Below are 24,667 nucleotides of genomic sequence, written 5' to 3'. Positions count from 1 at the left end.
TCTTAAATCAGTTAAACTCATGTGCTTATGTTTTTACTTATGTTTCTATTTTTTAAGGAATAGAACAGTATTTGTTTGTAACCTTTAGGGTTTTTTTCCTGGGTCTGGAATGGCTTGTATGCTTTTATTTTGAAGCTAGAGTGAAGACAATGCTTTGGGAAAATCTACAACAAATAGACCAAGTAAAAACAACAACAAAATCCCATGATACCATTGAGGAAATCTGCTGAAAACACAAAATTAAACATGAAACAACAGTTAAAGGTTATAGCCATGAAAATAATTATGTTGAAACACTTGAGGAAGTTGCATTGATTAATCAACAAGAATGATGCTGAGTATGCATTGTGAATTAACTGGGAATTAATTTTTAATCTGTGTTGTACGACCAGGTGGAATAGATACTACGTGAAAAGGTTGTTTAAACTCATCAAATAATTTAAAAATTTTTTTAATTAGAGCAGTTTTTCCCTTTAAGATCTGAGATTATTGAAAACCATTTATTTTAACTAACATAGTACCTAGATTTATATATATATTTTTTGCCACAGGATTCCTGTTAATGGAGAAAACCCTAAACATCGATCATGGCATACTTTAACACCAATAGCTGATGATAAGCTTTTCTTATTTGGTGGACTAAGTGCGGACAATATTCCATTAAGTAAGTGAATTCATGTTTAGCCTATAGTTATTATCCTTTTGTCCCTAAGTTGTATTTTATACTTAAGGTATATTCCTTTTTTTCTGATTTTATGCTTTACCTTTATTTTATCCCTAATATATGCTTGCACTGAGAATTAGAACTGGAAGACCCCTTTGCTTCTGTGGCCTTGGCTCTCGATGTTCTCCTGTTTCCTAGGTGTAGAGAGAAGGAAGGGTGGTTGAACCTAGGTGAATTAAAGCCCCTTTCCACTATAGTAGCCTACGAGTCTATCTCCTCCTGATATTTCATCCTGATGCTTACACTGTAGGCTGGAATGGAGACTAGAAGAGCAACCTTTTCCAGAATGCTCTGGAAATATAAGGTGGGAAGGCCTGTTGCTTCTTTCTTTGTTCCCAAACTATAAAGGAACGTGATTAGCTAGAAATTTTTAAACTCCTGTCACTGCTGATCCCAAAGGTTTTGAAATGCAGTTTTTCTTTCAGCAGTAAAATTATGCCATCAGGATAGACCAAGAATATCCATTTCTTAGTTTGACATACTAAGTGTTGTGTATTTTCTTAACTCAAGAGTTTTCTATGGCTAGAGATGTTTTTGTTAAGGTAACTTATATACAATTAAAACAACTTCTATAATCTTATATAGGATTTAGAAAAAACTATATTTTTTTCAACAAAAATTTATTGAGCATCAACTTTGTATATGGCAGTCTGCTGGCCAACAAACTCCAGAGGTTGATTGGAAACAGCAGTTCCTAGTATGGGGTGTTAACTGTTGCAGAATATTATGCCTCTTCAGTTTCTAGACATTTTAATTAAAAGAGATTTGGAATCTGCCCTACCTGGGTTGGCTCAGTGGATAGAGCATTGGCCCACAGACTGAAGGGTCCTGGATTCGATTCTGATCAAGGGCGCATACCTCGGTTGCAGGCCCTGGTCAGGGCACTTTCGGGAGGCAACCAACCAATCTACTAGTATGTGTCTCTCTCACATCAATGTTCTCTCTCTGTCTCTCCCTCTCCCTTACACTCGCTCTAAAAAAATCAATGGAAAAATATCCTTGGGTGAGGATTAACAAAAAAAAGAGAGAGAGATTTGGAATCTAATAAAAAAGCTAACATTTACCCATTTCACTAGGGTTTGTTTAATATCATATCTTCATGAGTACTACTGTTTTTATTTTATTTTTAAAAAGTATGTTTTTATTGATTTTAGAAAGAGAGGAAGGGAGAAGGATAGAGAAATAGAAACATCAATGAAAGAGAAACATCAATTGGCTGCCTCCTGCACGCCCCTCACTGGGGATAGAGCTGCAAGCCAGGTATGTGCCCGACTGAGAATTGAACCAGTGAACTCTTGGTTCATGGGTCGATGCTTAACCATTGAGACATACTTGCTGGGCAGCACTATTGTGTTTAATTCCTATTTGCTGGTTTTGGTCTTTGGCCTATGGGGAATTAAATGTCCTAATTCTTTAAAAAGTGTTTTTATTTTTAAATTAACTTATTTTGCAATTATAGTTGATATACACTATTGTATTAGTTTCAGGTGTAGAAAAAGTGATCGCCCCAATAAGTATAGTACCCATCTGTAAGTGCCCTAACTCTTAGTCCAGTCAATTTCCTCCTTTATAGATTCAGCTTAAGATGTGGTCATATGTGTTTTACATAATACTAAGAAATAATTTTTAGTCTTGTTGACTCTGATAATGGCATTGTAGTTATGTGACAAAGCTGTTGTAGGTATGTAAAAAAATTCAATTCATTTAAAGTAATACTAAAGTATGTATGGGGAAAATGGTCAGAGGTTTAGGGTTTGCTTAGAATAACTGAATAATAACAATAATAAAGAGATCAATGGAGCACATATGACAAAATCGGATAGTTGTTGAGTCTGGGATATGTTTGGGTTCACGGTTATGTTCACTCTGCTTTTGTATATCTCTGAAAAATGTCATGAGAAAATATGCGTACACATAAGATAGCTGCATAAATGTAGCATGATAAATTTGGATAAAAATTAAAATTTTATTCCAAAGACCTGATTTTAATTTTTGAACTGTCACAATATTGCAGGTGATGGTTGGATTCATAATGTCATATCAAATTGTTGGAAACAACTGACATATTTACCTAAAACAAGACCCAGGTAAGTTTAGAAGTTGATAAATAGTAAAATAGTTAAGAATTTTTAAAGTATTAAAATATAGCACTGAATTTATAGTGTTTGCCATTAAAACCATAAATCACCAGGAAGGATGTCTTTCAAATAAGCTTGTTATTACCTAAATAATTTAATTACCATTTAGATGATATCTGATTGTTAGAAATGATCTATTCAGTTTCTACCCATATTTGCATATTTGAGACTATTATTCTTTAGGTAAATGCATACTCTTGCCTGATTAATATGAAAAGGCTTAAGAAATTGAAAGTATATAATGTTACTATTTTTAATAAGTAGACAAGAATGAGGTTGGCTTTAGCAGTAGTTATTTGTTTATGGAAGAGGTTGAGAGTAATTTAATGGGGAATTTGCTTTTATGTTGATCAAGTAGGTGGCAGGTTATTATTTTTTCTGTATTAAACTGTATCTTAATAATGTTTATTAATGTGAATTTAAAAAAACATGTTAGTTATTTGTGGTATATTATAAAGTATAATTTTTTTACAAAAAATTGTAGAAACAATATACTATTATTAGACTACAAAGAAAACCACATTAATACTGCAATGCTTTTTAAAAAAATGTTTTTATTGATATTTAGAGAGGAGGAGAGGAGAGGGATAGAGAGATAAAAACATTAATCAGCTGCCTCCTGTAACCCGGGCATGTGCCCTGACCAGGAATCAAATGGGTGACCTCTTGGTTCATGGGCTGATGCTCAACCACTAAGCCACACCGGCTGGACACTATTGTAATTCTTATTTTTTCTCTAATTTGATTGATGGTATAATAAAGATATATTCATAGGAAATTCAAATTTAGCACATTATAATTATTATAGTTAGCAATAGATTTTATTCTAATTCATGCTATGTATTTCAGATTTTTTACTATAGGTTATTTATACTAATGTGAAGTAAACTTAATGACATGCATTTCAGTAATTTAATATATAACAAGTAACTTGAGAAAAAGACCTGAAAATATTTAATATGTCTCATTTTATATCTCTATATTAATATGCATAATATTTATCATAATTATGTGTATGATTCTTATATTTTTATATATAAAAATTCATTGGAATATATTACTTTAGCAATTCTGGATCTTTTGTAATGCGTATTTTAATTTAAAGAGTTTTATATTAAGATATAGGAGCTCAGAATTCTAGTCCTTGCTCAGCTACTAGTTAGCATTTTGGCTTTGGGAAAGTCACTTACGAAACTGAGCATCATTTTCTTCATCTGTGAAGTGAGAGGCTTGGACTAGATAAGCTCTTTGTTCTCTTCCATTTGTTTGATTGTATGAATGCATTAATTATAGACCAAGTGGTAGTAGAATGCTTAATTTTTAAATTGCTATTTTATATTTCAATCCTTAATGATTAAAGTAATACAACTATGATCAATAATATACTAGTTAGAACTGAGCTATGTAAAGAGATTTTTTTTGAATTCAGCCTATGTGTCATGTAAATAATATGCTTTATTAGAATGTTTAGGTGATAAGTTTAGAGCAGCTGTGAGAGGACATAAACTATCAGTCTGTAGAAAAACATCAGGTTGCAAGCTAGATGTCACCAAAATCAAGGCAGGAAAGGCTTTCCAGTGTTCTTCGATGCTGAAGTCCAGGCCAGAGTTCCCATAAGGCAGATAAGACAGAGGCAGAGCTACCTTCAGGTATGAGGTGAGGAGGAGAACAGGTGGGATACAGTTCAGTGTAAGGAGAACATATATGTGTGTATATACTAATTTTTTATAAAAGTGAGAATGTACTTAACATCTGAATGCATTTTGTGCAAACTTTTCCAAGCTATAATTTGAAATGTAAGCTGCCCAATTCTCCTCTTGTAATTCTACAGCAGGTTTCTCAACCTCAGCACTATTGACATTTTGGACCAAATTATTTATTTTGAGAGGTGTCCTGTGCATTGGAGGATGTTTAACAGCATCTCTGGCCTCTACCCACAAGATCCAAGTAGTACTGCCCCCCACCCAACCTGGAGTTATGATGATCAAAAATATCTCCATATACTGTCAAATGTCCCTGTGGGGACAGAATTGCCCCTGGTTGGACCCACTGCCCTACAGTGCTGCACTCTTCCTCAGGTCTCACCTTAGATGAAACGATGCTTGGTTGAGAAGCCATCTATCTAGCCATATCTGATCATCTGTACAGATAGCTGTCAGCAAAGAATGTTCTTAAATGTCTGGACCACATGTCTAACTAGGTGTTGGTCTGCAGAGCCTTGGGTACTGTTGTATCCCATGAGCATTGCCAAGGTTATGTGACCTTCTCTCCAGCAAGTTAAGCTGTTCTTTCCCACATATGAGGACTTCATCATATTCTATCTCCTTTACTCGGTCTCTCTTCCCGTCCCCTTTTCTGACCTCACAACATAATCTGGGTGTTACGGATGATTTATATCAAAGTACGGTCTAACGTACAAGTTGGAGAATTGGGCAGAGTATTTCCCAAACAAAGTCTCTACTGACTCAGTTCTATCCTGGGTCCCCAGTGCTTTTGTCATTGCATGTGTCATGATTGTTTGAGGAAAGGAATTGATGAAAAAATTGTGCATAATCCCACTGTTTGCACTTGTGGAAGTTAAGTAAAAGTATTGATGTGCTAAAAATAAGTTATGTGATAATAAAATAAGTAATTAATGTAATTGTTTGTAGAATCTGTTGCTTCAGCAATTTGGTCTGTTAAGAGAAGTAATCAAAGTATTCTCAAAATCAAAGCAATGACTTTATAAACCCTCAATTTATCTTTTAAATTTGAGAAATTTATGTGTACTTTTTTTCTGAGAGTTTGAGCCCTGAGAAATATTGAACTTTTTAAAACCATAAAAGTATTCTTGGTAAATAATGTGGAGATGGATATGAGCTATCACACCATTTGAAAGACCACATTAGATGCTCCACTCCTTTATGAAATGATTTGTTTATTTAAACAATAAATTATGCTGGCATTTTGTGTTTACTTTTGTTAATCAAAAGTTTTTGGTCTACACTGGATGCAGAACACCATAGTGGGCATTTTGAAAGAGAAGCATAAAATTCAATCACCCCGGTTCCCGTGATGTGCGGGCAAACAGTTTACACTGCTTCCGAGAAAAGCAAACCAAAAAAAGCCCTAATTTGTAGCATTTGCTGATTCCCACCATGGCCGTTTCAAGCTCCCAGCAGGTCACTGTGCGTGGAACGTGCGCAGCTGGCTGTAACGAGCCGAGCCGACAAACCAGCTCCAGCACACCACTGTGGCAGCTTTTGACCTTAAGGATCTTATAGTTTTTGTGGGGAGGTAAAGACACATACATCAAACAAAGCAGTATATAGAGGAGTTCATCTTCAAATGTAAGTTAGATTATAAAATGAGCACAAAATGTTAACAGATGCAGAATAGAGAGGGTGACAGAGCCAGTTTGGGTTGCATTGGGGAATTTTGAGTCTTTTTTTTTTTTTTTTAAAGGCCCTGAGAGAATGATTTCTCATTCTAAAACTAGGAAATGGGGTGAACAAAAGCCTAGAGACATATAAGCTTCACTCTTAGGGGACACAAGGAAATGAAGTTGGCTGAAGAGAAGGTTCATTTGGGGAGAGGCAACAGTTAGTTTTATAGGAAAAAGAAATAGCTGTGGTCATAAATATTAGGAGAAGAAAAATGGCACAGGTGCTTCTTGATCAGGAAATGTCATGGTTAAAAATATTACATATCAGCTATATGTAGTTGAGAAAGATTAGAGGCAGAAAAAGGAGGAACATGTATGGTATTCTGTACCCAGAGTGATAAATAGTGTGACAATGTAAATGAAAAGAAAATGCCAAATTGGATTTGCCAGGTGATGGGGGAAGAGAGAGCAGGAAAGAAAGAGTAAAAAATGATGAGGGCAATAAGATGGTAGATAGTAAGAAGAATGGGAAAGGCGGCTATTTTTGTTGTTCAGTTCATTTTTATTTTTATTTTTTAAAATATATTTTTATTGATTTCAGAGAGGAAGAGAAGGGAGAGGGAGAGCGAGATTGAAACATCAATGATGAGAGAGAATCATCAATCGCTGCCTCCTACATGCCCCTTACTGGGGATTGAGTCTGCAACCCAGGCATATGCCCTGACTGGGAATCGAACTGGTGACCTCTTGGTTTCTGGGTCAATGCTCAGCCACTGAGCCATACCCAGCTATATTTTTAAATTATATCATTTTATGACTAAAATATTTCAATACCTATGTGAAAAGGAGATTAGAAAAAGATTGGGGGATATAATAGGAAAGAGTTATTGGGGGTCATCTCCTTAATTGAAATGATATGATTTAATGAATTCTAGAATCGAATCCTCTGATGATTCTAGAGGAATCTTTAAAATCTATCCTCTTTTGAAAGAGATTACATTTTAGAGTGTGCAATTGAAAATTGATTAATATGAGATATACAGCTTCTTCCTTGGTAGTATTTCACTCTGTTTACACCTGTCAATCATAGGTTATGGCACACAGCCTGCTTGGGAAAAGAAAATGAAATAATGGTATTTGGTGGGAGCAAAGATGACTTACTTTCCTTGGATACAGTAAGAAAATTTCTTATCTAAATATTTCCTCTGAGTAATTGTGTTATTCATCCTAAATCCTTATTCAAGAATGCTCATTTCCCACATTGCAAAATATGGAAGGGCATGGAATGTTCCTCTGTGGTGTGACTAATCTTCAGAATAAGTGGCTGTGGAGAAGCATTTAGGATACTGTTGGTTTACAAATCAAAATAGGGCTATTAACTTCATTAGTCAAATTATTAAGAGCTTTTATAATTTTATTGAATTAAAATATCTGTAATATTTGATACATGTGAATATATAATGTATATTACTACTTATTGTAGTAAGTACTCATGAAATTTGCTACCTAGCAATAACTAGAATATCATCATGTTAGCTTTTTCCCTCAAGAGGAAACTACTTTGAAATGTTTAAAGTATATTTTCTTTTTATTTTATGCATATTTTGCCACTACGTCACCCCTGTTTTACATTTGCATTTAAAGCATTCCAGTTTTAAAATCTGGTAAAACTAAGGTCTAAGGAATAAATGAGTAGCATTGGGAGAGTACTGTTCTCTCACTGTTATCACCTGGGGAAATTCAGAGCAGAGTGGCCGCCTTCCTCTTCTGTATGTGGTGGGACAGGAGTCAGGACGTGGTGCTGGTTTGCATGGAGCATGCGGGCAGCAGGACTGAGCCTTCAGGGCCCAACCAAAGAGGCGCAGCTCCTGCCATCTCTTTAGGCGTAGTTATCTCCAGAATTGTTCCCACTGAGTGACCTGGCGAACCCTGAATAAGGTGGGTCATCTCCAGGGAACTTATTTTTTTCATAGTTATGAGGCCTCCAATTCAAATGTTACGTATATTGAAAGTTTCAGAACTTTCTTTGACTGAGAATTCAAAGAAACTGAATTTTATTGAATTCAGTGCTTCAATAAAAAATTATAACCACAACTTTGTATTTAATTAAAAATCAAATTTAGTAGTTTGTCTTATTTTTATTAGCACTAGAAGTCTTAGGATACAAATTTTATCATTAAAATAGGAATTCTCATTAAAATCATGGTCATAAATTATGAAATTCTAAAGACCTAGTTGAAAGGATTAGAGAAATTTTCTGCTGACTCATCCACATTAATTTTTAGATGAGAGAATCATATTCAGAAAACCTTCTGGATCTGTAATTTTCAAATGAAGAATTCCCAGGACTCCTGGGACCACCTGGAAAAGGGAGTTGGGGTAAAGAGAAGATTAAAAATAAGTCATTTGAAAGAAAAAAGTTCTGCTTAAAAAACAAAAAAGCTTGAAAACCAGTACTATTCTCATTTTGAACTCACTGTTCTAAGGGAAAAACATGTTTCTGGTTTTTAAAATTGCAGTTATATAGACTGTGGTTAGGTAAAAATTGGATCACTGAAAAAATGGTAACCACATATCTAACATTTGTATGGACACAGATATGTGTATGTCTGTGTATGTTTGTGCGTGCATGTGTACATGTGTGTTCATAGCTGGACAGAGATTTATTTGCTGCTTTATGTAATTTCTTTTATATTTACAAAATATTCAATTTTTAATGCAGTTATTTTTATCAAAAACCTTAATAACTTCTTTTTATGTTGATTAGGGTCACTGTAACGATTTATTGATCTTTCAAACACAGCCTTATTCACTACTCAGGTAAGCAATTTTATTTTTCATATATATGCTATAAATACATGATAATTTCTTCCTCGTTTTGGGAAAGCTTTGTAATATTTTTCCCCCTAACAATCATCCAAGGATATGCTATTATTGATTTTTAGAGAGAGAGGAAGAGAGGGAGGGAGAAAGACACAGAGAGAGAGAGAGAGAGAGAGAGAGAGAGAGAGAGAGAGAGAGAGAGAAACATCTATTTGAGAGAGAAATATTAATTTGTTGCTTCCCATATGCACCCCAACCTGGGATCAAACTGTACCTTTTGGTATTGGGACGATGCTCCAACCAACTGAGCCAACTGGCCAGAGCAGCTTTGTAATATTTTTCAGGTAGCTTATGACTTGAATTTAAGAAAATGTTTAAATTGCCCTAACAATAGCCCTGGCCAGTTTTGTTCAGTGGTTAGAGTGTCAGCCTGTGGACTGAAGGGTCTCAGGTTTGATTTCCAGTCAAGGGCACCCCACCTAGGTTGCAGGTTCCCCAGTCCCGGTGGGGGCTTGTGCGGGAGGGTGCGAGAGGCAACCAATCGATGTGTGTCTCTCTCTCTCCTCCTCCTCCTCCTCCTCTCCCCCTTCCACTTTCTCTAGAAATCAATGGAAAAAATATCCTTGGATGAGGATTAAAAAAAAAAATTTGTCCTAAGAGTATAATCAAATTTGTAATGATGAACCAACCATACACCAATGTTATTTTTAAGACTTAAAATATACAGTATAGTCACATTTTTGCTTAGCTTGTAAAATTGCATTTAGTTCATATGGGAATATTAAACATACTGTATTTCCTTGATTCTCAACCTGATTTAACTTTTCTGAACTCAGAGTGTAAACACATATAGATGCATTTAATTTAGTAGAATTTTTTTATAATCCCAAAGCTGTTATTAAATTGGTGGTGTGACTTATAGTGTCTTAGCTCATATACTTCTGCTTTAAAAGGAGTAAATACAACGTTTAGTGGAGGGTTGTGGAAGAAGCCCGTATTTCTGCCTGAGAGAGTTGGGAGGAAGGGTTTGAGTGAAGTAGAAGTTGCCCAGTGAAGAACTGTAGGTATTTAATGCAGTAGGAATAACATGGGTGAAGGCGAGAGAGAGAGAGAGAGAGAGAGAGAGAGAGAGAGAGAGAGAGAGAGAGAGAGAGGACATGCTATATGTCAAGGAGTGTACTATAACTTCCAGACGTTCTACAGCTTGAACCACTTGAAAACCAACGGACTAGCTTAAACCGAACCTTCCTACAGTCTTTCGTAACTGCTCGTCCCGTTGTGCAGTGTTTCCTGCACCTGCTGCTCTTTAGAATCGCATGTGGAACTTTAAAACATATTGATGCCTGTGTTCCACTCCCACAGATTATGGTTTCACTGGTCTGGGGTGTAGCGTGGACTTCAGAATATTGGAAAGATCCCAAGGTACAGGCAAAGTTTTGAAATAGATACTGTAATGATTTTATACCGCAGAGTATTTTTACTTAACTTTTACCATGAACATAACTACTTTCCCTAAGTAGATTGCAAATTCCTTATATCCAGGGATCAAGAAATACAATATTCAAGTGCCTACCATAAGACGGCATGGTGCTATGAAACGAAGTCATGACCTTCCCCTTAAATTGCTGATAATATAGAAGGCAGGCATTCAAACAACTGTAGTAGAAAAAGGGGAAGAGGAGGACCCAAAAATGCATTTTTAAAGATTGAAGGGAAGACATACAATTTTATTTCCCACCATCCATGTTATTTATTTTGTACATCTTTGTAAGAGGGATGGAAGATAGGAAGAAGTGGTGATAAGTAGTTATAGAAGATGTAACAATAAAGAGTTACATATTTAAGTTTGGCTTTAAACTTTCTGTAGTACTGAAAGTTACTCTTGGTCCCAGATTTTTCAGGGAAGTTGTTGTCTCAAATACCTTACTACATTGAAGTTTATTTTTCCTGTTTAAGCCTGAAAAATATGATCACTGTAAGCACACTTCTATTTATCCTACCTAATAATAGACAAATATGCAAATTGACCGTACCTTTGCCATGCCCAAGCCACGCCCATCAACCAAGCCACACCCACCAAACAATCAGGACGAGTATGCAAATTACCCCAACCAAGATGGCGGCTAATTTGCATATCAAGACAGCATAGAAAGAAGCCAAGAGCTGCAGAAGGGAGCAAAGCTGCGGAGAAGCAAGCAAACCAGGGGGAGGAGAAGGGAGGAGTGGAGGTGGGGCTGGGGGAGAAGGAAGGAGAGCAGGCGGGCTGGCAGAGAAGGCGGGGCGGGGGAGAAGGGAGGAGAGCAGGCGGGGCGGGGTAGAGTGCAGCAGGAAACCCTATTGCAGGATTTTTCCTGCAACGGGAACGCTAGTTAAATAATAAAATGAATTACTTTGGGAACCACAAATTGTGAATGGCTGACCTTTTAAGGAGCCATCACACTTCGTTCTCAAGACCACCAGTTAAAAAAAAACCAACTATAGTAGAGTAGTAAGAATTGCTTTAAGAGGAACATACAGAAAGTTCATGAGAATACTAGAGAAGCAGGCTCTCTGTCCACTTGGTTAAGATTATGGCCAGGTGGCTCAGTGGGTTGGGCATTGTCCTGTATGCTGAAAGGCTACGGGTTTGATTCCCAGCCAGGGTACATACCTAGGTTACGAGTTGAATCCCCAGTTGGGGCACGTATAGGAAGCAAACGAGATACCTCTCTCTCTCTCTCTCTCTCTCTCTCTCTCTCTCTCTCTCTCTCCCTCCCTCCCTCCCTTCCTCCCCTCCTCCCACCCTCCCTCCCTCCCTCCCTCTAAAAAGAAAATAAAATCTATAAGAACATATCCTCAGGTGAGAATTTAAAAAAAAAGATTGTGAAGGTTAGGGAAGTCTTTACAGAAGAAGAGTTTGAGACAAGGATTTGCTATGAACAACCAGTGCAGAGGAAACTGACTTCTTGAGTATTCCTGGGAAATAAGTATGAGGGGGGAGTTGTAAGAAATGAGGTTGGACAAGAAATCAGAAACCATACGTCATGCAGGGCTTTGTCTGTCCTTGTAGATCAGGAAGCATGAGAAAATTTGGAGCAGAGGAATGAGGTGATCATATTACCGGTTAGAAAATTCCTCTGGCAGCAGTGTGGATGAGACTGACTGGAGGGTTATGTGACTAGGTGAGGAAAGTTGGTAGAGACTGTTGCAGTTGTCAGGCACAAAGTGAGGGTCTGATCTGGAAAATGGTAGTGGAACTAGAAAAGGGGGGGAGATGGGAATATTTAGGAGGTAAAATGGGCTTGGTAGTTGAATGGATGCCAAGGGAAGAGGTGGAAGGATTAGCAATAGAAAGAATAGGGAGAATGCAGTGGATTTCATGGTGGGATGGGGTGGAAACGACAAATTTGGTTTTGGACATAATTGCGTTTGAAGTGCTTATGGGACCTCTAAGTGGAGCTATCCATTAAATAGTTAATATGTGGAGAGAGGCCTGGACCGACATAAAAACTTAAGAACTGTTGGAGTATAAGTGGGTCTGGGTTAGTTCTGCCCAGAAGGAGTTTTGAGAGTAAGGATGAAGCCAACAGCTGAGCACTGAGAGCTTCTAACGTTTGAGGAGCAGGTAGAGGAAAAGGAAGCCCAGAGAGTGACCCAAGATGTCAAGGTGAAGCAGGAGATGATGAAAACACAAAGCCCGAGGGAGGAAGACTTCAAGATGGAAAGACTGTTCATTGTAAGGAGGTCACGGCGTGTCTGGGTTGAAAAGTGCCTTGGAGTTGGACAACACTAGGAAGTTTTTGGTAAGGTGAAGGTGGAAGCCAGGATGACTTCTGGGGATGAACATCAAGACCAAGGAAGAAGGGAGCATATTTGGTCACAGCTGAGGGGAAGAAACCAATGGGAGTACATTGTTGGAAACACAAGAAGTGAAGAAAAATGGACAGAGCATATATTTTTTTAAATTAATCTTTATTGTTGAGATTATTACAGATGTCCCTCTTTTTTCCTCCCATAGCTCCCCTTCACCCAGTTCCTACCCCACCCAGGCCCTCGCCAACCTATTGTCTGTGTCCATAGGTAATGCATACATGCATATAAGATCTTTGTCTAATCTATTCCCGCACCCTCCCACACTCCTTCCCTCTGAGAATCGTCAGTCTGTTCCATTTCCATGCCCCTGATTCTATTACATTCACCAGTTTATTCTGTTCATCAGATTTTTTATTCATTTGATTTTTAGATTCACTTGTTGATAGATATGTATTTGTTGTCACTTGGTTGTTCATATTTTTTATCTTTACCTTTTTCTTCTTCCTCTTCTTAAAGAATACCCTTCAGCATTTCATATAATACCGGTATGGTGTTGATGAACTCCTTTAGCTTTTTCTTGTCTGTGAAGCTCTTTTATCTGACCTTTGATTCTAAATGATAGCTTTGCTGGGTAGATTATTCTTGGTTATAGGTTCTTGCTACTCATATCTTTGAATATTTCTTGCCACTCCCTTCTGGCCTGCATAGTTTCTGTTGATAAATCAGCTGACAGTCATGTGGGTGCTCCCTTGTAGGTAACTAACTGTTTTTCTCTTGCTGCTTTTAAGATCCTCTCTTTGTCTTTTGCCCTTGGCATTTTAATTATGATGTGTCTTGGTGTGGTCCTCTTTGGATTCCTCTTGTTTGGGGTTCTCTGTACTTCCTGGACTTGTAAGTCTATTTCTTTCACCAGGTAGGGGAAGTTTTATGTCATTATTTCTTCAAATAGGTTTTCAGTATCTTGCTCTCTCTCTTCTTCTGGCACCCCCATAATTCGGATGTTGGTACACTTGAAGTTATCTCAGAGGTTTCTTACACTATCTTCAAATTTTTGGATTCTTTTTGCTCTTCTGGTTGGGTGTTTTTTGCTTCCTTGTATTTCAAATCATTGATTTGATTCTTGGGATCCTCTAATCTACTGTTGAATCTCTGTATATTATTCTTTATTTCAGTCAGTGTATGCTTAATTTCTGACCGGTCCTTTTCCATTTTTTTTGGCATTCTCACTAAGATCCTTGCAAGTCTCACTAAGTTCCTCGGAGGTTTCTAGAAGATTCTTGAGTAACTTATAACCGTGGTTTTGAACCCTATATCCAATAGTTTGCTTTCTTCCATTTCTTTCATTTGTGACATGTTTCTTTGTCTCTGCATTTTGGCTGCTTCCCTGTATTTGTCTCTATGTATTGGGTAGCTGCCAAGTCTCCATGAGTTGACAGAGTGGCCCTGTGTAGATGTCTTATAGAGCCCAGTGGCTCAGCCTCCCCAGTTACCTGAGGTGGACACTCTTGGTGCACCCCTGTGTGGGCTGTGTGCACAGTCTTGTTGTAGTTGAGCCTTGATTGCTGTTGGTGTCACTGGGAGGAATTGACCTCCAGGCCAATTGGCTGTGGGGACCAGCTGTGACTACAGTGGGAGAGCTGCTGTGCAGGAGACACCCCTATGGAGCAAGACTTGCTTCAGTGGGGCTTTGTGCTCACTGAGTCTGCCCCTTGAGTGTGTTGCTTATGGATGTGTAGAGGTGTAATCTGATATGGTCTCACACTGACCACTGGGTACACTAGCTCTTGGGTCTCTAGGGAGGTGCAGTCAGTCACTGCCTGGGGCCACCTTGCAGGAGCTACAGAGAGATCTGCAGATTCCTCCTCTTTGTATCGGGTTTGGAAGTGCCCAGACAGGTTTGGAAGTGCCCAGATGAGGCCCAGCTTTGAAGCAAGGCAGGCTGGTGCTGGTGTCGGTTTTTGGTCCTTTTATTGACAGGTTTGGGGCTCCTTGACCCAGCTGCAGCTTGTTTGACAGGTTTTATCCTGAGAAAGGACAGACTATTCATATGCAAGGGCCGCTGTGCACAGCTTGGATGGGGTTGTAAATTGGGTAGAGCGGGGTCTCAGGGAATCTCAAGGGTGGAGCAAACAGAAATGGCTGCCAGTCAGCCCTGCACCTGGGAGGTCCCAGCATGGGAACTATGACCGCTGCTGCCAGCACCTCCGTCTGGAAGAAAGCCGCCCCCTCGTTCCTGCCCTGGTGCCAGACAGTCCAGTTTCTCCCCATATGTGTCTGGGTTCCCCAGAGCCTCGCCCATGTGGATGAAAGGGGCCACATGCTGACCTGACAAGCTCAGGGGAGGCCTGCATAGCAGCCTTGCAAACTCAGAGACCTAAAGTAACCACAAAGGATGGTCTGAAATTAAACTTTAACTAAACGCAGTTATGGTGGGCAGTTACGTCCTAGGCCGGTATCTTCACTGACAAGGTCAACCTTTACCTTAACTGAGCCTATCTGTCATTTTGCATCTATGATAACATACCCTTGAAATGTCTGGGTAACTTGTAACTTCCCTTTTTCTGGAGCCCCTGGGGCACAACCAAATGTGCTGGGCGCCAGGACAGATACCACAAATTCCTTCATTATCATGTAAACCTTTTGCACTCGGATGTCCAGTGTGACTTGACATGGTTAGCATTAGAATAAAGGAATTGAGAAAAAAAGCAAGCGAGTGCAAAGGGTTAATTGTTCCTGCACCCACCTAAGTATGTGTCCATCATTTTACTTTTTATCCAATGCCAGGGGTCCCCTCCCACCCCCCCACCCCCCCGCTTTACTTTCTCCCGCCTCTCTAATCTATCACCAATGAATTTCATGTAACCCACCTATGTCCCTCCTTTGATTGCAATGTATAAATACAGAGCATTATCTCAATTCGTTGAGGTTCTGCTTCCCGGCATATGTCGACAGTTTGGATCAAATAAACTCACAAAAATTCTTTACGGGTTTCAGTGGTTTTTTTAAGTAACACCCGGCACTGGAGCTCAGAAGAAGTGGGAGCTTGTAAGCTCAGTTCGTGGTGGTGGCCTTTTAAGAGGAGCAGCTGGGTCTCCAGCAGCCTGTGTGTCACTGAGCCCCAGTCCACACAGGTTTTTACAGCCCATAGCTCTTACTGCCCATAGGGACCTCTTTCCCAGCTCTGGGACCCTGGGCTGGGGGGCTGGTGTGGGGCTGGGGCCCCTCGCTCCTCGCTGCTCCTCCGGGCGGCGACCTCTGCAGAGAGGATCTTCCTCCCGATTCAAAAAGCCGCACGCCCGGGTGCCGGACCAGCCCCTTCCGCGCTCGGCACCTCCTACCAGTCTCAGTGGGCTTTCTTCTTTACCTCTAGTGGTAGTTCGTCCACGCAGACAGCTTTCCCTCGGTTCTGGATAATAGTTGTTCTGTGTTTTAGTTGTAATTTTGATGTGGTTGTGGGAGGCAGCAAGTACAGGCGGTTACCTATGCCGCCATCCTGGTTCCCAGAGCATGGTTTTAAGGAGGTGAATTTTAGCGAACAGGTCATTGAATTGCCCCTTGACTGGAGCAAGAATAATTTTGACATAGTGGGCAAAGAAGGAAGTACAGATATAAAGACGGACACATTTGTTGGTTAGGGGCATGGCTCTGAGGAAGTTTTAGCTGCTAGTGAGGTCATCTGATAAGAAAGAAGAGAGGTGAGGATTTGAACTTAAGAAGAGTGGTGAAATTTGAAACAGCTGCTGAGGTGACTGAGAAGATTGACTTAGATCTAGAACAGTGCTGAGACTCAGGAGGGCGCCGCTGCGGTCGAGGGGAACCACGGTGCAGTGGCAGGAACCTGGTTTCTCCAGCAGCACTGAGCAGCCAGGTTGAACGTGCAAAAAGGAGATAGTTCACTGGAATTTAGCCAGGATGGTTAATGGAGGGACAGTGGAGTGGGGGATTAAAATTGTTGGCAAGAGAATGACCTGCATATGTACTAAGCTGGATAGGAAAGAAAATTAAAACTGGATGGGTCTTATTATTTGGTGAACCAAGAAGAATCAAAAGATGAGTGTAAGAATGAAAAGGATGCAAGGATTATGGTCCAAGAGGAGGATCTGGAAGTTTAAGATTTCAGAGGTTGAACTGCCCTGATAAGGTCATAAAGAATAAAAAAGGGTTTCCACACAGATGATAAAATCAGTCAAGGGACAAGATTGTGGCGAGTCAGGGCCAAAGTCCTCACTATACATCGGGGTTGGGGCTGGGGATGGGAATGCGCAGGAGGTTGATAGATGGTGACACCTGAAGGTGAAATGATCGCAGGCTGGAAGCAGCGGTGAGGAGAGAACACTAGCATTGGCTCCTGGACTGTGAAAGCGGAGGTGAGGGAAATGTACTCTTTTCTCAAGAGGGCTGCACATCAAACAATTTTCTTCAATTTCAATTAAAGCTAGAACAGAAAGTCAGAGGAAGCAGAGGTGTTGTTTTTTTTTTTTTTTATTATGGTATCACATAATTGTCCTCATCCCCCCACTCCCACTCCAAACCCCTCCCCATGTATGCCCCCACCCCCCTGTTGTCCGTGACCCCTGGTTAGGGTTATATGCATGCATACAAGTCCTTTGGTTGATCTTTCCCCCATTCCCCCACCCTCCCCTACCTTCCCTCTGAGGTTTAAGAGTCTGATCGATGCTTCCCTGTCTCCGGGTCTGTTTTTGTTCATCCGTTTATGTTGCTCATTATTTCCCCTAGATGCGTGAGATCATGCGATACAAAAATACACTTGTAAGAACCGAAAATGAGACCAGCCATAATGGTTATGCTGAGAGGAAAATGAATCAGTCTGTAGTGAGATTCCCTCTGGGCCAACAGTTCCCTTGAGTCCTTATTTCAGTGTCAAACAGTTCCTTATGTGTAGATGTCAGCATTGATATTTCAGTTCTGGATGGTGGACAAATGGTGGTGATGCAGGTCCGACCATCTCTGGTTTGGTCCTGGGCAACCTGCAGTGACGCACAGCTGCTGTCTGCTAGCACAGCAAGGCGTCGTCAGCGTCTTCCATCTCTGGACTGTTTCTCCTCTGTCTTCATGGCTGGAGCAGTCCTGTCAATTCCTCTCTGTTGCATGAATCCACATGGTCCTGGAGTTGTTCTCTGAAAATATACAAACATATTCTCGACCAAAAGTTAATAAAGGAATATTTTCCATAACCTTGACTTGGGATCCTTTTTCATTTTTTGCCCAAATGATTTTCCTCTGGCTTGTTTCGACACCATGTGTGTTTTTCATGGGTGTCTTTCGGACACAGAGGTGTTTGCAGACACAATTGGTGCTCCAAAAAGCATGTAGGGGATGTTTGGAAGATAATATTGTTAGTACACATAGACCCTGGGAAAGGTCCCAGGACTGAAAATCTCCTTAAGCAGAGGGCCGAGAAAGACTGAAGAAAGAGGCTGGCCACTCTAGTCTGGTAATTAATGGAGTTAATTGAGAGAAACTTACAAGGGATGTGCATCTTTGGTGGCTGTAACATGAAATGGATTCGCACACCACTTGACAGGCATCAAAGAATTATATGGGAGCCAGGCCGAGGTGGCTCAGTGGTTGAGCATTGACCTATGAACCAGGAGGTCATGGTTCGATTCTCGGTCAGGGCACATGCCCAGGTTGCAGGCTCAATCCCCAGTGGGGCATGTGCAGGAGGCAGTTGATCAATGATTCTCTCTCATCATTGATGTTTCTCTCTCTCCCTCTCTTCCTCTCTGAAAGCAATAAAAACATTTTTTAAAAAATTAATAAAAACATTTAAAAAAAAGAATTTTATGGGATGAAGGGGCAGATAGTCCTGGTACTCCTACGTGAATGCTACCAATTACGGTGAATTGTTTTACATGCTTGTCCAGCTCAAGACAATGGCCTATTCCAGGAACCAGTAGTGCAAAGCAGGGGAAAGGCACTGGTTCACGTCATAACAAACATCAGTCAGGATCAGACAGTGCCCACGAGGGGGGAGGGTCCAGCTCACTGGTCAGGCTGTGGTCACATCTTGGAACAGTCTTTCCCCCACAAAGAAAAACAATGACGGGGAGATGAATCAGTATAGAAATAAGAGAAAGCCAAAGGACACACTGGATGGGCCTGTATCTGAGGCTGGGACTGAGGGTGACCATCAGTCAGGCTTCTTGGTATCACCTTTGCACCTAGCACAGAGCTGCTGTTAGTGGGTACAGGCCCTTTTGATGCTGAGCGTATCAAAACTTGACTATATCAGGACTTCAGTAGATTTATTGTGTGAAGCATGTTCACCACAGCTAGTTTCCACAGTAAGCAAGTGTAATCATTTTATTTTAAATTCCAAGTCGGAAGGCATCTAGCACTCACGGGGAAAAACAGGAGTAGGACATGGTTCCTCTGTAATAAATGTTATTTCTCATTTCACTCTTACTTTTTATCGAGCATTTTCACAAAGTCTAGAGAAAAGGCTTCATGAGAGTTTGGAAGAAGATATAAATCTGTACAGTGTAAATCATTATAAAAATGACAACAGATTAAGCACAGCAGAATCCAATGAATCTATTTTGAAAATTTTATAAAATATTTACCTTTTAAAATTAAAGTTTACCAGTTGAAATAGATGCGTTTTTGTTGGTTCTTATCTTAATCAGTTTTCTTTTGGTTTTAAAGTACCAAACCCTTTTCAGGGTAGTTTATCAAGATTAAAATGGAATTGTATTTGAAAGGACACTGCCCTCTAGTGGAGTGAAAGGGGAAACGTGAACACTAGGCCCCCAGATGGGGAGAACCTCTCTCTGGTACTCGTGGCTCCCCTCCTCTCTTCAGACCTCTCTCTCTGGGTCACCTTACGTCAGACACTGATGGAGGGGTCTAAGGAGCACCCAGTCACACCATGTGAAAATGGATATCAGAGGCTTCATCCTGGAGATGGAAGAAAAAGTTCTCAGAGAGGAGTAAATGGGTATTGGGCTGTAAGGATAAGTGAAAAGGGTCTGCTAGAGACTAACCTGCTTTGAAATTAAGTCTGAATCTTTGTTACTTAAAGAACATCATGCATGGTAAGTTGTAATTTCTGTTCCCATTGGATTTGGTCAGATACAATCTCTATGATGTAAAAATGTACAATTATTGTGATGCTCCAGAAAGAATGTATGTCCTATCATGTTTCGAACAATACAAAGGAAATACATTATTACGTAAAAAACTAGAGGCCTGGCGCGTGAAATTCACGCAAGGGTAGGGTCCCTAGGCCTAGCCTGCAATCAGGGCCGATCTTCCCCAGCTCCTGGCGGCTGTCTCACTCCCCCGCCGCCGCCACTGGTTGCCAGTGTGGGCCAACTGGCGGGGTTATCAGGGCCCTGCTTGCTCACACCTGCCTTGGCCTGGCGCTGCCTGTGTCTGCTGCCACCTGCCCCCAGGTCCCCGTTCCTCATTGGGCAATCGGAGCCTGTCAGCCGGGGGAGGGACCGAGAGGTTGGCCGGCAGGTCCCTATCGGGCGATCAGGGCCTGTGGGCTGGGGGCAGCTCCTGCATTGAGCGTCTGCCCCCTGGTGGTCATTGCACGTCATAGCGAGTGGTCATTTCACCAGCTGGTCAATTTGCGTATTATGCTTTTATATACACGGTATATAGATTTTAAATGATTTTTATTTTTAAGAAAATTACCTATATATTTTTTATATTATAATTTAAATATGAATAATTCCATTATGTTTTGTTTGCAGGTCATGCCTTGACTGCATTGGTAAAAATGCTATAATTTTAGAAAGTCAAATATCTTTATTACCTCCTAAACTTCTTCAACAAGTACTCAAAAAAATCACATTTTGGACTGCAGCTAACCACCGAGAAGAACAAAGAGCCCAAAAAGAAGGAACTGAAAATAAGTATCAGTGGATCAGTAACAATTAAGTTGTTATATACTCTGTATGTTTAATATGTTTAACATTTTAATCAGACTGTATATTTACTCCCCAAATTGGAGGCTTTATTTAGAAGATAAAATTGAAGCAAAAATGCTATGTTAAAGTGATTACATGGAATGGGATATATGGGAATGAGATGCTAGTGGCAGATTAATTTATATTTCTAAAATAATTTCCTTATAAGCTACAAAAATATGCTTTCTGAAAGTAATTATAATTGTAGGCAATTTTAACTCACTGTGTACTCATTGCTGGAAAGATTATACAAATTTGAGGAAAATAAGAAATTACCCAAGGACTTTAGAAATCCCTCAATATAATGACACATGAAAACACTACATACCAACTTTTAGATAGAATAGATTCTCTCAAGTCACTATAAAATTACCCAAATCTTCTTTTAAATAATTCAGTTATTTAAATGACACCTTCTTAAATTACTAACATAGCTGGCCAAAATTATAAAGTAGACAAACAATGGTCTGGTGTTAAATGTGGAGCCCCACCCTTCTAGCACTCAGCTAATAAAGAATTCTTAAGCATCATTGTAATTTTCCTTTTTCTTGTCATAAGTTTTCCTCAAACCTTTGATTCAGTAGGGGAATAAATGCATTCAATTGCTTTATGTTACCCCTACGTTATTAGTTTGTCCAATTTTATATCTACAAAGACCATATTTTAAAGTGTCTAAAGTGGAGGTTTATTTGTCATCCAGGCTCTGAAATATTGAGAAGCAGTATAATTATTAACTTTTGAGGCACATTAAAATATAGTTTGCCTTGGAAGAGTGCATCTAAAATGATTTTCATAAATAATGAAAAGGAATGGTAATCTAGTAAGTTGCCTTTATTGAAACCCCTCACTTTGGCCCACACCATTCTACAAAGTTGGTGCTTAAGGATATTGTAAATATGTTATCTTCCCATTTATTTTCAGTATTAACTGCTTATACAGAAATAAAACACTATAACTTATATTCCTTAAAAAAGTACTATTGCCATAATTAAGAAATTGTTCATATTACAGTCATACCCTTCCAGTGAATTACTAATAACGATGTATTTCTCAAAGACTTGGTTATAAAATTACTCTCCACAATACCATCATAGAAGTTATTTCTAAATTCAAAATGTTACAGCAAATATATTTCTGTATTGAAATATATATGTAATTTATAATGAAAATTATAGTCATTTAAAGTACCTCATTAAATTTTAGATATGTATGTTTTATATATATATTGTATTTTGATGTGTAAAGCTTCTATTTATGTATTGAAATAGTGTGTATTTACTTTTTATTTATTATACGAACTATGTAGATTACTATTTTTTCAGTTTTGTTCGTGTGAACCAGTCATTACAGTTGATTGTACAAACAATATTTCAGTGTAAGTTTTCATTTTTTCTTACTATTTTTAGATTAAATAAAATTTAGAAAATGAATCTCACAGGCAATATATATCGTACAAGTAATTATTTTATTGCAATGAGCTTCAGTATCAGCCTTTCACATTTAAGGGGAAAATATCAAAACCTATTGGATAGTGGTAGGTGACACGGAGTGGGATGAATACTTTTTAAAGTAGCTTCCGGATTATATGAATGTCTTCTCTAGAAAAGCACCTCTGTTTTTAGATGGTTTACTTAGAGCATTAAAAGTTGGATTAGCCCCTCAAATACACACCACCATGGAGGCTTCAAGAGAATGAAAATTGATATATTATCTGTGGCACATATAAATAGTGCTATACTTATTTGATCTAATATACTGTACTACTTCAAAAATTACATGTCTTGAGGTAGTCCCATAGTGAGAGTGGCAGGGAATGCTGATCTTTCACTTGTCTCTATAACTTGCCTTAAAACAAGGTTCCCTGCTATTAGGAGACACAGAGGGTCTGGGAGTTGGCAAAGCCAGTTCTGAAGTTTGCTAGCCAAGCAGTATTCATTCCTCACTTTCCAGCAGCGGATGGCACACTGTCAGATTTTGTGCTGTTGACTCCACAGCATACAGGAGCCCAAGGCAATGACAGCCCCAGCTTCACAGCACGAGCTCTGAACTCTCCCTCTGGCTCTCTGTTTGAGAGATGATGCTAGCCCCTGGCTGCTCTGAAAAGCCATCTGTGCATTGTTCCGGTGGCTCCCTCTCCGCTCCACCAAATGATGGGGAAATAGGACATTTTTGGGGGGCTAGCAATCTGAATCTGTGCCAGTCACCTAATGTACCTTCTTGATAGCCTATAATTAAGTCACTGCCCCTTCCTTAATTATCTGGTCTTGCAAGACCTGTTTACCCAAGCACTCCTATTTCACAGAGGCCATACACCATGAACAATACACAACCCCCGGAGGGGTTATCAGTGCTGGCACCAGGCCAGGCCTTTAGGTGTGGTCTCACGGCCCCCATCCCAACACACGGGGCTTTTTGCAAAGCCCGTGAAAGGTCCGGAAGTCCATCCATATTTGGGGGACAAGGAAACCAAAGGGCATAAAGGGAAAGCTTCCTCCATATTGGCTTGCTCAGGATTTGGAAACAGGCTCCCCTGAGTCACGGTACTAGTACATGCAAAACATCTGAAAATAAATGGGTTTCTCCTGTATCTCCGGGGACTCCTGTGCATTTTCTGGTCGCCTGGTAAATTCTGTAACGTAAAAATGATTCGCTCGCTGCAACCACCTCTGCTGCGGGCCTCCTCCACTGCAGCTTCTTCGCCAGGGTCCTCCAACTCTCACTTAAAAAAAAAAACCCTCTGCATAGGATCACCGGTGTGCCCCACCATGTCAGACACGGCCCTGGACACCAGCTCCGAGATCACCACCAGGGACTTAAAGGAGAAGAAGGAAGTGTGGAGGAGGCAGAGAATGGAAACAATGCACCTGCGAATGGGAACGCTAGTGAGGAAAATGGGGAGCAGGAGGCTGACCATGAGGTAGATGAAGAAGGAGGGGGGGGGGGGAGGAGGAGGAGGAGGAGGAGGGGGAGGAGGGGGAGGAGGAGGAGGAGGAGGAGGAGGAGGAGGAGGAGGAGGAGGAGGAGGAGGAGGAGGGGGAGGAGGAGGAGGAGGAGGAGGGGGAGGAGGAGGAGGAGGAGGAGGAGGAAGGTGATGGTGAGGAAGAGGATGGAGATGAAGATGAGGAGGCTGAGGCAGCTATAGGCAAACGGGCTGCTGAAGATGATGAGGATGACGATGTTGACACCAAGAAGCAGAAGACTGATGAGGTTGAGCAAAAACAGGAAAAGTTAAAGGCCTCCGTGACCTATTCACCCTCCACTTCCCCTCTCAGAACCTAAACGTGGTCACCTTCGGGTAGAGACTCCGGCCGCCTGCCCGCCCACCCACCTGGGGCAGCGCCACCTGCAGATGACACGCACTCTCCACCACCAACCAAAACCACAACGTGAACTTGCAAAGCGGAGGAGAAAAGAACCAAAACGTCCAAGGCCTTGCTTTTTTTCTTAAAAGTACTTTAGGAAGGGAAATTTGTTTGTATTTTTTATTTACATTTTATGTTTTTGTACATATTGTTGGGGTCAGCCATTTTTAATGATCTTGGGATGACCAACCCAGCCTTTGGAGCGTTCTCTGTCCTACTTCTGACTTGACTTGTGGTTGACCATGTTCATTATAACCCCAAAGGAGAAAAAACCTTGTAAAAAAGCAAAAACAACCACAAAAAATCTTATTCTGAGCATTCCAGTAACTTTTTGTGTATGTACTTAGCTGTACATAAGTGTTGATTTGTATGAGATGGTTAAAAAGGCCAAAGATAAAAAGGTTTATTTTCCCCCTTTTTTTTTGTTTATGAAATTGCTGTTTATTTATTTATTTTGGCCTGTTTGATGTATGTGTGAAACAATGTTGTCCAACAATAAACGGGAATTTTATTTTACTGAGTTG

General features: G+C 40.0%; 1 protein-coding gene and 1 pseudogene across 4 annotated transcripts in view; both read left to right on the top strand.

Annotated features, from left to right (window-relative positions):
- KLHDC1 (kelch domain containing 1) overlaps nucleotides 1-22,136 on the top strand; it is a 60,797-nt gene extending 38,661 nt beyond the window's left edge. For all 3 annotated transcript variants that reach the window (XM_079772025.1, XM_079772024.1, XM_079772026.1), the window contains 5 exons: nucleotides 552-664; nucleotides 2,739-2,811; nucleotides 7,317-7,401; nucleotides 8,994-9,046; nucleotides 20,566-22,136. In XM_079772025.1, coding sequence (XP_079628151.1) covers nucleotides 552-664; nucleotides 2,739-2,811; nucleotides 7,317-7,401; nucleotides 8,994-9,046; nucleotides 20,566-20,752 — 511 coding nt within the window. In that variant the 3' untranslated portion in view covers nucleotides 20,753-22,136. The remainder of the gene's footprint in view (nucleotides 1-551; nucleotides 665-2,738; nucleotides 2,812-7,316; nucleotides 7,402-8,993; nucleotides 9,047-20,565) is intronic.
- A 1,410-nt stretch (nucleotides 22,137-23,546) lies between these two features.
- On the top strand, nucleotides 23,547-24,104 carry LOC307104236 (annotated as a pseudogene). The gene has a single exon. The product of its transcript is annotated as an uncharacterized misc_RNA (transcript).
- The last annotated feature ends 563 nt before the right edge of the window (nucleotides 24,105-24,667 follow it).

Source organism: Cnephaeus nilssonii (assembly GCF_951640355.1).
Source record: "Cnephaeus nilssonii genome assembly, chromosome: 1".
Lineage (NCBI taxonomy): Eukaryota > Metazoa > Chordata > Mammalia > Chiroptera > Vespertilionidae > Cnephaeus > Cnephaeus nilssonii.
Note: the sequence above shows the minus strand (reverse complement) of the source record. Positions and strands in the feature narration are given on the sequence as shown.